The sequence below is a fragment of the Vespa velutina genome, chromosome 5 (genome assembly GCF_912470025.1).
Source record: "Vespa velutina chromosome 5, iVesVel2.1, whole genome shotgun sequence".
In the NCBI taxonomy this organism is placed as follows: Eukaryota; Metazoa; Arthropoda; class Insecta; order Hymenoptera; family Vespidae; genus Vespa; species Vespa velutina.
The window spans coordinates 388,351-403,008 of record NC_062192.1 but is presented as its reverse complement, the minus strand read 5'-3'; the positions used below and the strand labels follow the sequence as shown (position 1 = coordinate 403,008).

At 38.6% G+C, this 14,658-nt stretch overlaps 2 protein-coding genes across 4 annotated transcripts; both read right to left on the bottom strand.

Annotated features, from left to right (window-relative positions):
- Nucleotides 1-82: 82 nt before the first annotated feature.
- On the bottom strand, nt 83-9,943 carry LOC124949070 (insulin-like growth factor-binding protein complex acid labile subunit). Of its 2 annotated transcripts, none has more exons than XM_047493605.1 (9): nt 9,787-9,943; nt 4,138-4,462; nt 3,666-4,012; nt 2,941-3,524; nt 2,449-2,791; nt 2,022-2,402; nt 1,749-1,922; nt 1,440-1,653; nt 83-1,292 (listed from the first exon to the last, which is right to left on the bottom strand). In XM_047493605.1, the coding sequence occupies exons 2-9, from the start codon at nt 4,447-4,449 to the stop codon at nt 894-896; spliced, it is 2,754 nt and encodes a 917-aa protein (XP_047349561.1). In that variant the 5' UTR covers nt 4,450-4,462; nt 9,787-9,943; the 3' UTR covers nt 83-893. The 2 variants fall into 2 exon arrangements, with proteins under 2 accessions (XP_047349561.1, XP_047349562.1); XM_047493606.1 differs by having other exon boundaries at nt 2,022-2,387; nt 9,787-9,942.
- On the bottom strand, nt 9,787-13,430 carry LOC124949073 (class E basic helix-loop-helix protein 23). Of its 2 annotated transcripts, none has more exons than XM_047493612.1 (5): nt 12,831-13,430; nt 12,548-12,742; nt 12,183-12,472; nt 11,848-12,071; nt 9,787-11,698 (listed from the first exon to the last, which is right to left on the bottom strand). In XM_047493612.1, exons 2-5 carry the CDS (start codon nt 12,686-12,688, stop codon nt 11,469-11,471), a joined length of 885 nt encoding a protein of 294 aa, XP_047349568.1. In that variant the 5' UTR covers nt 12,689-12,742; nt 12,831-13,430; the 3' UTR covers nt 9,787-11,468. The 2 variants fall into 2 exon arrangements, with proteins under 2 accessions (XP_047349568.1, XP_047349569.1); XM_047493613.1 differs by having other exon boundaries at nt 12,548-12,719.
- Nucleotides 13,431-14,658: the final 1,228 nt, after the last annotated feature.

Sequence of the window (14,658 nt, the reverse complement as noted above, 5' to 3'; positions counted from 1 at the left end):
ATTACATATCAATTCAAGATCATTCATTAAATAATCTTCCAGTGATATATGTAAAACTAGAAGGGAAAAATTACTTTGATTATTTTTTAATTTATTTCAATTTTTATTAAAACGTTATATATTATTTACAGAATATAGTAGCGCACATAAAAGTGTACCCATTCGTTCTATAAGATGTTAGTCTTAATATCGTATTACGATAGAGCAGTTTTTCTTTCGTTATTTGTAAAACAGTTTTTGTTAAAGTGATCAAAAAACTGCGAACTTTTAAAAAAACATACAGTTTGCATATATTACTATGGCAGCGTTTCGAATTCGAGCTTGCATTATAATTTTTATTTTCCTCATTCTTGCACTCTCTTATGATACACTGACCACATCGAAAGTAACTAGTATGCGCTATTAATTAAATGTACATGTATAATTAATTAATCGTGGACACCGTCTTCCCAAACATATCTTGTACTTGCGTTTTTCCCATCGATTTATTCGATTGCCTTTGTACTCTTAAAAGGCAAAACACATCGTCTATCTCTTAAGGATACGAATGTTCGTTCAATTATACGATTGATCGATTGCTTCTTTTACGTAATTATTTGATAATAAAAATTTCGAAAGCACAAATGCTTAAAGGCACTAAAAAATTCGCGATTCTTCGTGGTATCGCGAAATCATTTTCATTTGTATTTTCTTACGGAAGAGTTTCGTCTTCGACGAACGGATAAAATAATTCGATCAGTAAAATACTTGTAATATCTAATAAAAACGCTAATAAATTCATAAAAACATACCACCCTTTTTCATGTTCATCCTATCGATTGGATTATTTCACATTTATCGATTTATCAATTGACTTTCAATTAGTCCTTTTATTTAAACGAATATTAATACGTTTATACGCTCTCGGGTACGATCTTGTCGTAATGGAAGGTACTGCTCGAGTAAAAGCTACCTCTTTTAGGCATATGAGGAGTTGCAATTTCTTCTTGAAGAGGCTTGTAAACCAAACCACAATTTTTGTTATCGACGAGACCTTGACGAAGGATCATCGGTGGTCTGATGACTGGACTACGACCGCGACGTTTCGCCACAGTGATAGCCACATGAGCAACCAATAAAAGGATTATTAACGTCACCACGATGACAGTTAGTATAGGCCAAAGTGCATTACTGTACCATGGTCGATAACTTGATGCTTCCATCATATAATCTCCATATTCTGTATATTGATTCTCCTCCCATGCTCTGTCGTCATCGTCCGATTGTGTGAAATGGTCGAATGCTTTTAAATCCTGAAGAAAGAATAGACGTAAAAAATGGAAGGTGCTTTTGAAATTAGCGATTTGAATTAATTCAATTACAGTTTTGAAAAGGCGTTTGAGGAGGCGTTAATCGCGCATGCAAAAAAAAATGCATTAATTTTTATATTTGGTCCTTACCTCGTTGTCTTCGAGATCTCCGCTTAAAAGAGAATTCGTGTTCTCTACGTCACCAAGTAATCTCGGAAAGATGACTTTTGACTTTATTGGGGTAGGTATCGTTCTAGACGGTGGTCCATCCTCGACACCATCGCAAACGATTTTCGCTAAATCTTTCCACTGCGTGATGCCTTCCGCGTCAGAGTAATCCATGTTATCGCCATAAATACTGTGCCTGTCGAAAACGATTAAACGAACATAAGAAAGAAAGAAAGAAAGTAAAAAAGGAACGATCGAGGAATCAATAAATATAGAATGCTTCTATCTCACGTGCGTATCTCGATGGGTGTAATACCGTGAGCGGTTAACCATTCGACAGCCGTATTAAAATCTTCGTCGCAGTCCAAGGGATTATGTGACAAATCCAAGGCTGAAAGTTTCGGCATGGCCTTCAGTTCTTCCAAAGTGATTCGTCGCAGTAAGTTGCCGCTAACCGATAAAAATCTAACGATTCGCAATATAAATTTAATATGTTAAATCTTTGGACTTTCTCATTACTTATCTTCATTTAAAAATTTAAGTATAATATTTCGAGATTTTTACCGAAGTTTCTTCAAAGGAACTCTAGCCTCGCTCCAGACTCTTTCCAACTCGCATTTGCTCACGTCGAGCTTGTTAAGCGAAGGCGTCAGCATAAATGGAGCAACTTGCAAAGTTACTAAAGGATTACCAGAGAGATTAATTTTCATCAAGGTGACAGCACCACGGAACATATTTGGTTCTAAGGTTGCTATTAGGTTCTCTGAAAGGTCAAGCTCTTGAAGAGAAAATAGGAACTTGAAAAGATCGTTAGGTAAACCGGTAAGACGATTTTTGGATAAATTCAGTTTGGTTAAAGCCGGCATGTCGTCGAATGTTTGTGGCTCCAATCGTTCCAAACCACAATTCGAACATTCCAAACGATAAGTGCTAAAAACGATAAGGCTATTAATGAAGAAGCAAATAATATTTCAGAGACAATGACAATCACCTGTACGTGTTGTATTCGTAGCCAGTAATTTTGAAAACAGGCAAGCTTCCTAAGTCAGGATTATTGTTCATTAACAAGACCTGCAATCTTGCATTAGTCCTGAGATGATGTTCGGACCAAGAAGTCAATTTGTTATCGCTGACATCGAGATACGTTAATTGGTCGAGATTCATGAACGCATGTTGATGTATTCTTTTCATTCCATTCGAACTAACAATGAATTGTTCCAAAAGTGGTACACCCGATAAGTCGTCTTTCGCTATAACCTTAATTTTGTTTCTGGCCGCCTCCAACGTTGTCAATTCCGAAGCTCTTATATTAGCTAGAGTTGATAAATTGTTTCCTAAAACGAACAAAGAAAATCAACACGTTTTATCAAAGAGAAAAAAGAAAAAAAAGAAAAAAAGAAAAAAAAAAAAAAGAAAAAAATACTATTAACTCTTCTGGTAATAGATTAAATCGAGCGACGTAGTTTCGCTACGATAAGCTTACCAGAGACACGAAGAGTCTCCAAGGAATTGTTATTGAAGAGCTCGACTGAGATTTCGTTCAACAAGTTATTGGACAAGTCCACCTCGAGCAAATTGTTCAACGGATCAAAAAGGGTCTTTTCGATTTCCTTCAGTCTGTTTCCACTTAGATTGATGTACTCCAAGCTCTGCATCTTTTGAAAAGCCGTACGTGGCAATTTTGGTAAACCGTTGTTAGAAAAAACGAGCTCGGTGATGGTAGGTGCATCGAAGAGATAATGTTTCGTCCCTTTGAAATATTGACCGTATCTCAAGGGATTTCCGGAAATGGTCAATAGACTCAGCTGCGAATTATTCTGGAAGGTTTGGGGATGAATGTCCTGAAGCGCGTTCCTTGTAAGATTGACGGAAAAGAGGAACGAGATACCGTCAAAGGCCGTCCGATCGATATAGACGATACGAGTGTCCGTGATCTTTATATTTCCCAACTGTTGCAGTCCACGGGATTTTAATGCGTGCGGACCAAGACGAACCTCACCGACATTTTCTAATCGCAAACCGCCTATGATAGGATCAGAAGATTGTTGTTCAACGAGTTTGGTACACCTGCGTTAAAAAAAGAAATATTTATTCTCTTTGGAACGAACAGAGTGTGCATTGTGAAATTTTAATATAAATGAAGAAAAATCCTTACGGCGTTTCCCGATAACTACTTATCGCTAGATAAACGAATAACATGAAACATACGTTGCCGTTACCGAAGCGATGTAATGTCCCATACATTTGCAATGTTTGGGACAATTGGTCGAGTCATCGTCGTCGTCATCGTCGTCCTCCTCAAGATCATCGTCGATATCATCGTCTTCGTTGTAATCGTCGATATATTCGCTGTCCGTGTTTTCGGCTTCGTCACTGTTATCGTTCTTATCGTCAGAATTCTGACCATTGTAATTTCCAACGTATTCCATATCTTCGACTTCTAATAACTTATTGAAAACGGGATTTTTCGTTTCCGTACCATTTATTTTCTCCTTTCCATTCACGTTGATAGATTTTGTTAGCGCGGATGTTGCCTTTTTCAGCTTAACCTGAGCCTATAATTACAAAATTTAATGTATATTCATAATCTATACATGCATACGTGTGTCTGTATAGATCAAGATATATTTCGAAGTAATCTCATTATTCTTATGAATTTATATTAAAAATGATTACGAACGTTTGGAAGAACGGGATCATTAGGTTGACGATCATTTGTATTCTCGTCCAAAGTATGAATCTCTTGAAGAAGTACTTTTTTTAGATTGCCGAATGGTTTCACGTATTCCGATAATATGACTTTCTTGTCCAGTCCGTCTGGTACGGTCGTCGAAGCGTCATATTTAACATTCGACGATTCATTCGGCGCAAAACTATCTTCTCGAATGAGTTGATTAGGCAGATTCGAGTTCGATGCCAAAGCTGCGCTCGTTCTTGTTGTCGACAAGAACAAGCACAGGATGCTCAGCAGCAGAGCTGCTGGGACTTTCATTTTGTTTCGTATCCTGCGAAGAAAAAAGAAAATCCATTAAAACAAATTAAAATATATTAATTGTACGTTTTAATGCGTGCAAGAACATTGGACTCATTGTTTAAGAGAAAAAGCCACCCACCGAGTTATCTCGAAGCTACGATAAGAAACGTCGATAATAACAACTTCCTGGTGAGCTCAAGTATAAAATCATGATTTTACGTATTTTATGGTATATACTTTATGAATCCGTTCAAATTAATCGGTTTGATTTACAGCATGATTTACAGGATAATCCTATCATCGAACGCAAGATGCTATGCAGGAAGTGTAGCATCTCTCTTTTTTTGTCTTCTTTTTTCTCTTTTTCTTAGTAACGCGAGAAAGGAGTAGAAAAGAAAGAAATGGAAGACTATGGGAAGAAGCACCCCGAAGAAGGATCGAAGCTTCGAATTACCACGAAGAAAGGCTATCCTTTTTTTCCTCTTTTTTTTTCTTTTCTTTTTTTTTTTTTTTTTATACGCACGATCGATTTCATATTAACTACGTACTAGCGTCGATCGTAGGAAGAAGCAAAGCTTGTTAAACTTTTCATATTTCTACTTCTTTTCCGTGTCTTATTTTTTTTTTTCTTTTTTTTTTTTTTTTTTTTTTTTTTTTTAAGAGATCATACGATCTTAAATTGCGTTTGCCAAAGGAGATAAGATAAAAGTTGATTTTGTTACGTGAAAAATACTAGAATGTCTCTTGGGAAAGTATAAACGATGTGACTATTGCGTACGTCCGAGTACATGAAGAGGGAAAAGAAGAAATAATAACAATAATAAGAAATTGATAATACGCTAAAGAATGGTCTCGATAAGATGTTATCTGTCTAGCGCTCGTCATTAAGCAATATGGCGATAATTTATTTGATGCTTTAAAAAAAAGAAAAAGAAAAAGAAAAAGAAAAAAAAAACAAAAAAGAATGAATAAATACAGGTGATACGTGTACCGTGGTATCGATGAAATTTCATCCGTTTTGTGGGAGCGCTTTCGCGTTTTTTCGACGATTTAAGAAACGTTCAACAACGCGAATCGACAAACACGATTGAAAGATATCAATGATCACTCTTTATCAAGTTAGATAACACGATTTTAGGTGCATCATGATCGAGCTTATTCGTTTATCCTTTATCAATCGTGGTTCTCATATTAATCGGAATAACGAAAGCGAGGAAAAATACATGATAAACATTCAATTTATTTTGTTATTTTCAAGCCGTTTGAATAAAGAAGAAGTTGACAGGTAGAAAAGTATTTGAAGATAAAAAGTCGGTAAATAACTGTAGGACGGAGACGGGAAAGGTAGGTAGAAGCAGAGGTGGTATCAAGAATATAGGGTCGACCGAGAGCAGCTGGACCCTTTGTTCGGATCTTCAAAAATCTCGACAGTTCCAAGTCCTGCGAGCAGGGTAAAGTTACCCCTGTGTCGCGGCGTTGACCGCGAGCACAGGTGGTCTCTTCTCCGAGAGCTCATCCTCTCTCTCTCTCTCTCTCTCTCTCTCCCCCGCCCTCTTTCGATCCAAAGGTGCCTCTGTAAAAATCTTCCGTAGCGATATTTTCGAAACTAAGCGAAGAGAGTCTCTACTTAAAAAACCTCGATCGAATCATATTCGGTTCGAATCTCGAGATAAGCCATATTAACTGGCTGTCTTAGTTGGAACGATAGAGAATGATCGTGGTCGAGGCAAACTTGCGAAATGTAACGTCTCGAATGACGAATCGCCTTCGTTCCTTCCACACAGGAGCTCCGTGTGTCGATGATCCACGGTATCTATTTCTCAGTCGTTGTAACGTTGGGTTGACTGGCGAATGGAATGGGCGAGAGGTCGACAGCTTTTTCAACCGGTTGAGAACGAATAGGAAAGAATAATACTCGTTGAATATCAGGAAAGAGTTATTCTTCGATCCCTTTTCGAACGAGCTAACGCTCGTTACATCGTCGCTCTCGTTTCGTCTCATAAATATTTTTACATCGTAATTGGCATTTACGTAACGTTCTGTTACCGTCGAGATGTTTGCAATTAAGTGACAGGACGCGTTTAACGTCGAGACTTTATGCATACGTTTCGTTCTAAAGAAAAGCGAAGAATCTTTTCTATTTGACGTGAAAAGATAAAGTGCATATAGATAAATTAATAAAATAAAATGTTATTCGATAGGGCATTGTAGTCCCGATATTGCGTTTCGAAAGAAAATGTCTCTTTCTACCTCTCTTCTTTAAGAAAATACGTTCTAACTTTTCTTATCGGCTCATTCCTTATCGGCGCACACATATTTGCATCTCTCGTTCCACCTTCCAAGAAGAACATATTTGCTTTGTCTCAGATGCCGACGCAGCAACAGCTCCTTTCCTTGGCAAGAAGCGAAAGAGAATCGTCGATGGACTTTGGCACTCGTAGATCGCTTTACCTATTACCTTCCCCGTTGAAGCGCTATCGAGTTTAAAATTACGTTTGTCGTTCGCTTAACGAAACATAATCAGCATTTTTAACTACGCGGACGATGATTAAATTTTCCATTTCGTTGGAAAAAAATATTTTTCCATCGGATTGAATACGATTTCTTATTAATTTTCAAACGATAGATGGCGAGGATTATAAACGAAATACATATTACGTAAAAGAGCTATCGTTAGTTTAAGAGCGAAATTGTAGATGTATACGATTTATGTAATGTTTACTCGATAATCAATGACAATGTTAACGAATACTATTGGACTAGAATACAAATACGAGGATCGTATTGCGATCCTCGTATAAATAAACGTTACGTAGATCGTAATTTAGGTATGGCATCTTGAGGCTGGTCAACGAGTTACGGTCTCGCATTAATTTCTATGATCCGTATGTCTCTTCCAGTCCCGACGACGAACTCAACAATAGAGTAATAGTGGCGGAATGCGCGATTCAATGTTCAACTCGCGAAGAACCGGCTCTTCCACTCTGTATTCATTCCCTCGCAAACGTTCAAGAGAGCCAAGCTCGATGATCATCACCGATTTTGATCATTTCCTAGATTGAAAGAAAATCGTCTAGCCTCGAAAAGAACGCGAAGAGATATAATTGTCTTTCGAAAGCTTTCGAATTGAGTTTCAAAATTGAGAAAAAGGGAGGAAAAAAGGAAAAAAGGAAAAAAGAAAAAAGAAAAAAGAAAAAAGAAAAAAAAACTGGAGGTCTTTAGAAAGATGGAAAGGTCAGGTAACGACCTAAGAGTATATACGGCGGAGAGATACAGAAAAGAAGAAAGGAAATACAGTGGCCACTGTCACTCGAGGCCTTTGGAATTCTTTCGCTTTAAAGGAAAACACAGTCGCTCGGTTGGCGCCGACTGTCTGAGTTTGACTCGCAAGCCGATACACGACGTGACGAGCTGGTCGGAAACGATCGAAACATTTGAAAATTTCTTCTTCTCTATCGAACGAAACGAAAAGGAATTATTCGAAATAATACCCCAATTTTGCTGTGAAAAAGGAGATAATGATCTTATTCGTTTTCGAAGAATTTCTCTAGTTTCGAATAAGTATATAATTATTTATTTTTACGCAACAATTACGTATACATAATGATGAACGGACGATGATAAATTTTGTACGATGGTACGTACAATGGAAGGTTTATGACGACGACACCTTGACCGTCATTCCTCGCGAGCTCGACCGATTTCGCAATCTCAATCCCGGTTGTGTTGAGTTGCAGGAGGAACTTTGACTGCGCTTTCCACGCTTAAAAATAGATCAACGCTCTCTGGACACTGACCTTGCTATTGCGTAATCAACTCGATAGTGTCCATCTAAGGGCAAGGAATTTATCTTAAAACGTATTGATGCTGACGTCAATAAAATAAATAGCGCAAATAAAGCGTCGATTTTAAGGACGCGAATCGTATATCCCCCTTCGTGTACCACGTGCGTGAAATAATCGTTTTGCCAGCGAGAACGATGACAAGGCATATAAGGCGATGAAAAATCATGAAAGAACATTGCCGAGTCAAAAATAGATTTACCCTACGAAGATATTAATATTTATTTTTGATAAAAATAAGTATACTAGATTTTTTATCGAGACAAATTTACTAAATGTCAGGAGATGTCAAAGGTTCCTTTCTATATCTTAGGCTAGGCGTTATTTACGTCCTCGTACTAGGCATTAAAACGTTTTTATTATTTCTACGCTCATTCGCGATCCTGTAGCATGCTCGCGTATAATAATGCAAGAGTTATTCGCGTGATCGAGTTGTCACGTGTGAAACAATTGATAATCGAAGAGTGTCTCGTTAGAGAGTATCGACGATCGACACCTTGGCGAATAACCGCGAACCTTGTGTCTCACTCGTCATTGTTATTCCTCGACTAGGAACATTTTTATCCTATATCTTTATTGGAATAAGGAGAAATATCGGGGAACATTCGATAATTTAATCACGGCAATAGAAAAATTGGTTCGAGGAAATGGTAATGGAAATATTTATAAACGTTTTGTCATCGATCTATGCCAAGAATGGAAGGAAGGAAAAAGAAAAAGTGAAAACCTGCAACGCTGCGCGATTTCTATATCGTGTTGTCTCACGATAAGGCACGGATTTCACATCCTTTTGCAATATTGGAAAATTATTATTTTTTATCGGTATTAAAAGTCAAGGAATGAGGGGGGGGGAGGGGAGGGAGGCGGGGGAGGGGGAAAAAGAGCAAACGTCCGTTCGAAAATCACATACAGACAAAAGATAAAATTTGATCGCGCTACAAATTCCATCGTCGACGCAAAAATATATTAATAGCTTCTTATCCGCCGTACCGTTCGACTGGCCGCATCGGCGTCGATGATGCGTACTTTTGTGTCGACGCAAAATCATTTTTGGATTTTCATCCATATTCCTTTCTTTCCGAATATCGACGAATATTCGATTTACCGGGATAAACGTATCAACGACGCGATGCTATTATTCAAATGATTTGTTTAGACTTCGCTTTTGAAATCGTTAGGAAACGTTGGGAGAGAAGAAAAAGGAAAAAAGATTGAGCAAAGGAGGACACCTTGTATAAGATAAGAAATTGGAAAGATTGTTCGAAAAAGAAGGGCGTATGAATTGAAACGATAAGATAAGGGACGCGTCAGTAGGTGCCCTGGTTATTTCCTAGCCGTAAAAATATCCTTTCTTGGCGTCGCCAAGGAAGGAACGTAGTCCTCGGGGTCGGCCGAGGCCATTTCGAAGAAACGACCTCTACCGATCTGACCAACCACAATCGATTTCTCGATCGGTCCTCAACCTACTAAGCCCCATGATTTTTTTATCTAGCTACGTTCTATTTCGACTCACCTCTTTTTCCCCGATCCACTCGAAGGACGTTTCCTTCTATTTTTTCTTTTTCTTTTTTTCTCCTCCAAAAGATTCACACTTTACACGGATCACGATCGAAGAAGAGGAAGCGTGGGAACGCTATAATGGGACGATCGTTTCGCGCTTACGGTGCAGGAATTTCTGAACTACGTATAGCTTCGTGCTCGGGGACGGCTGCAGTAGGTCGAGGAGTGGGGGACGGCAGGGCCCAGGGTCGAACGTCCGATTGGTCAAAAGCGAAAGAGCCACAGGTAAAAATTCAGGTGACAGGTAAGTAGCGCAGAGTCCTCTGACGGTGGAACACTCGAAACGTTTGAAATGTTCGCGCGAGACCACTTGAAAAATTTACTTCCCGTTGATTGTTTTCCTTTCTGCGAGAATTTTGGCGTGGGCGTGGATATTGTCGTTGCGCGACACGTATCTTAGTTTTTCCTCTCTTCGAGTTTGATCTACGTCTATCGACTATCAAAAGATACGGATCGACCGAGCTGTTCGATTGTTTCTACGTTCGATTCGCGCCAATCTATTTAACTGCAACATCACGAAAAGGTCATCACATTTTGCCAGGTGCAATGGTTTTCCTTTTTGCTAAGAAATAACGTAGAAATTTTCTATTCGTTATTACGCCACTTGCGGCCAAACGTTCGAACTACGTTACGTTGCATCGACAGATGCGTCGATAAGGTAGAGATTTTCTTATAAGATTCATTTTACCGATAGATCTTTGCAAAGTTATCTCGTACATATAAAACTCTTTTATTTTATACCTTTATTACGCCTTTTAATGAAGATTTCTATAACAAATTCGCAGACAAGGATTTTTTTTGCTCGCTAATTTTACGATATTAATAAAAAGATTCACCCTTTGGCACAATATATGCAATAAACTCTTAGTAAATATATTGCGTATATAAATAAGCTGTAAACTGATTGCTCCTTTAAATTATTAAATATATTTATGCATTTTATATATATATATATATATATATATGTATGTATGTATATGAATATTTAATATCTTTATGTATTCTATGACTGGAATACCTCGACATATATCACATCCTATATTGACTATCGTGTTGCAGGCTGGACTTTAAAGTTTCGTTTATCGTCCTGCATGACTTTTGTCCCTTGACAAGAAAGACTAAATCACGCACGTCATCTTATTGCTCGATTAGGTGTTTTCCTTTTGACTAGAAAATACTTCTTATTCTTAATTATTAATACTTTCGCTAACTTTCGTCTTAAGGCTATCAACGATAGTATGACCCAACCCTCGATGTGCTCTCGATTATTCTTTAACAATTTTTGAACGAATATCGTTGAAAAATTACCTGCGCTTATCTAAATCGAAATCGAAGAGAAATTATAAATCTTCTCTTGCGAGATTTTACGTTAGAGTTACTCGTCCAACGGATTAAAACTTATCATCTAATACTTTCGTTCGCTTAATCCTTACATTACATTATATATAGTTGCTACTTTTTCAATTTATATTTCTATTAAGAGATCAACTTGTTCGCGCGAGTCGAAAGATCATTTCGATATATCAAAACGAAATCTAATTTATATATAGAATTTTGTCTCGTTCGACCAATGATCGCACCTATCAATGTATGAAATATGTCTATGAAAGAGTCGAGGAAAATTTTAAAAAAATATTAATTCGATTCTCCACTGGCAACGGTAGCGTCGGTCGGTGGACCGCCTGACGTTACAACTTGTGGATCACCCGCAGGAAGTCCTTGCATTTCCTGTACGCCTTGAAACAATTTTCCAGGGAATCCTTGAAGAAGATCGTAGGAGACAGGCGTAGGTGGTAAAGCCGTGGTATGAGCGTGGGGCGATTGCAAGACGGCTATTACTCTTCTTAACTCTTCTAACGCGTTTCCTAAAATTTCCATATTCATTTGGTCTCGCAACTTGATTATCAAAAAGGGAATATATAAATCGTCTCTCACTATCGCTTTCGTCATACGTATGTACGGTAAATTAATATAATAAATGTCATTTGTTTTTTATCGATTGGAAAAGTATTACCCTGCATCAGAATATAATTTTTCGCCAGGAGAAGGGTGGCGATTTTTGACAGTTTCCTTACGGACGGACTATGAGCATATGGAATGACCGAACGAAGTTCATCCAGAGCGTCGTTCAAATCGTGCATTCTTCTGCGTTCCCTCGCATTTATATTCAATCGAACGCTTTTCCCTTGACGAGTGGTCTTTGATTTTGGCGGACAATTGAGTCTGGATGCTCCTGGTCTATGGTAAAAAAAAAAAAAAAAAAAAAAAAAAAAAAAAAAAAAAAAAAAAAAAAAAAAAAAAAAAAAAAAAGAAAAAAACCGTGGAAAAAGAAGTCTCTCGTTTCGTTACCTCTCGTGATCAGGCCTATTTTCGTCGGACAAAGCGCTCGACGAAGCGTGTGGTTGTGGTTGCTGTTGAAAATAAAATCCACCAAGACCTACGGCCCCCAAAGGAGTCCTACGTCCTGGAGCAGCCGCCGCAGCCGCAGCCGCTGCCGCCGCCGCCGCAGCCGCTGCCGCTGACGCTGGATGTTCGGTGGTCGAGTAACTCGTTGGTGGCCCGGAAACACTCGGATGAGATACTCCCGGTGTGGAGTACATAGACTCGAGGGATGCTGTCGACGGTGGAGCCAATGGATGCTGTTAAATGTCAATGCATCAGACAAGAATACATAGAATGTATTAAACGAGTGTCGTCAACTCTTCTCAACTTACAGCAGCACGATGTTCCCAAGCCCAGGTAGGATGAGACGCAGAACGTTGCCAGGATCCTTGCTGTAAATGAGCTTCGGAAGGTATACTTTCTCTACGGTCATCGTCCTCGGTCGAACTACTCTCCCCGTCGTACGACCTCATCTCTCCGAAAAGTCCCGAGACTTTCCACGATCTTGAATTGATGAATATTTTTATCTACAAATTCACGTCCGTATAATTTAACACAATTAACGAATCATTGAAACGCGACCTGACGTGATCGATAAAATACTAATATACTTACCGACTATTTTTCTTTTCGCCTTCCCGTCATGTGCGACCGCGCAGGATCCTCGAACTCTTCTTATATCACGAGAAGAAAGTCAGCAACATTTTTTCCGTACGAGAGCGTAGTAAGCCATCTTAGCGCAAAATGATATCTTTACTTTCTATCTCTCTTTCTCTTTCTCTCTCTCTCTCTCTCTCTCCTCTCTCCTCTCTCTTTCTCTCTCTTCTAGAAAATAAAACGTAGGATGGAACCTCTTAAAAATATTCTTTTAGATTATCATGTCCTTTTATGATAATGTCACTCATCTCGACTGTAATCAACGGTCCAAATCACTGCCATTTTATTTTCATCGAAGGACACGCGATAGCCCTGCTTGGATCCTCAATAAAAATATCTTTCTCTTTCTCTCTCTCTCTCTCTCTCTCTCTCTCGATTTTATTTGATTTCTATTTTTATCTATGAAATCGTACTATCGCTTTTCCCATTATAATTCTCCAAAAGGATAATTTTCGATAGGATAATTTTCTTTTTTAACGAAATTATTCTGCGTTAACGTAGCGATATCGTTTCGGCGAGCACGCACGCGTTTATTGTTTGGAACGTCCTGCGCAGAGATTGCATCCAAAACTACCCCGTTTTAGTTCGTCGATTCTCCTGAAGAGAGAATCAGAGTCGGAAGATGCTGCACTGGACCAATACCTGGCGAACTCTGTCGTATGTTTGTGCAACTTTCAAGGTCGCGAAACATCTGTCACATTTACCCTTTGGATACATGGATGGAAAAAAAATTCGATCCAAAGGATTCCCGCCTTTTAATTTCGAAAGAGAAGTTTCCAAAAATCGATCCATTTTGTTCTTTCCTTCGAAACAAGTTTCAAATTAAATTTCTTACGTAGAGCATTGACGCCTCAACATTTTTATAGGATCAAAGATATAAAAGTTATTACATTCGTATGATAAAAAATAACTGGTCGAGTGAGGTTCGACGTAAAATCGCAATAAGTCGATACTTATCATTGAACTTTAAATTTTAATCCTTTGTGAAATCTTTCGATTTTATCGAAAGAATTATCAAAGTTACTCGAGTTACTGATAGTTCATAAAGGTATTTAATATTGGGAAACAGGATATAGAACGACGTGCTGTAACATGACATATCAATTTGCAGGAACGATGTAGGGCTAGAAGAGAAGACAGTTGTAACGAGGACGATGAACGGATCGACAGCTGACGCATTCCGTTCTGCGTTATACCTGATCGCCTCGTCGGCATAATAATGCTGGAATCAAAACCGACGATGGGTCTCGCGTTAAACCAAGCCATATTGCTCGTTGCATCTGTCGCGTACGAGACGGTCGAGGGTTCGTCATTCGCAACGAGTACGTTCTATGATATTTCCTTGTTGCAGAGCAATACATTTTTACAATTCTATTTTTACCTTATCAGCATCATCAATTTTATTAAAATTCAAGTAGTACTCAAGAAACTATTCGTTATCAGTCATTTTAATCACGAAGAAGCTCAAGAGAACATAATTTAAAATTTCGTGAAACTTTATCTCTTGCTTGTTCCACAACACGACAACGATCGTTTATAAGATTTTCGTTATTATATCAAAAGAAGAGGTGGCCGAATAATCGTGAGGAAGGCAGGGAAAGAAAAAAGGGCTGGATTAAGGGTAAAGAAAAGAGAGAGAGAGAGAGAGCTGCTCGAAGCCAATTGTAACGTAACACACAGGGTACGACGGCGTGGTGGCCCATGTGGGAGGAGAAGAACCGCGAGCAACGTCGCGTACCTAAACGCGAAGGTGGAGACTGCTAGCCTTCACGTAGGACGACCAAGT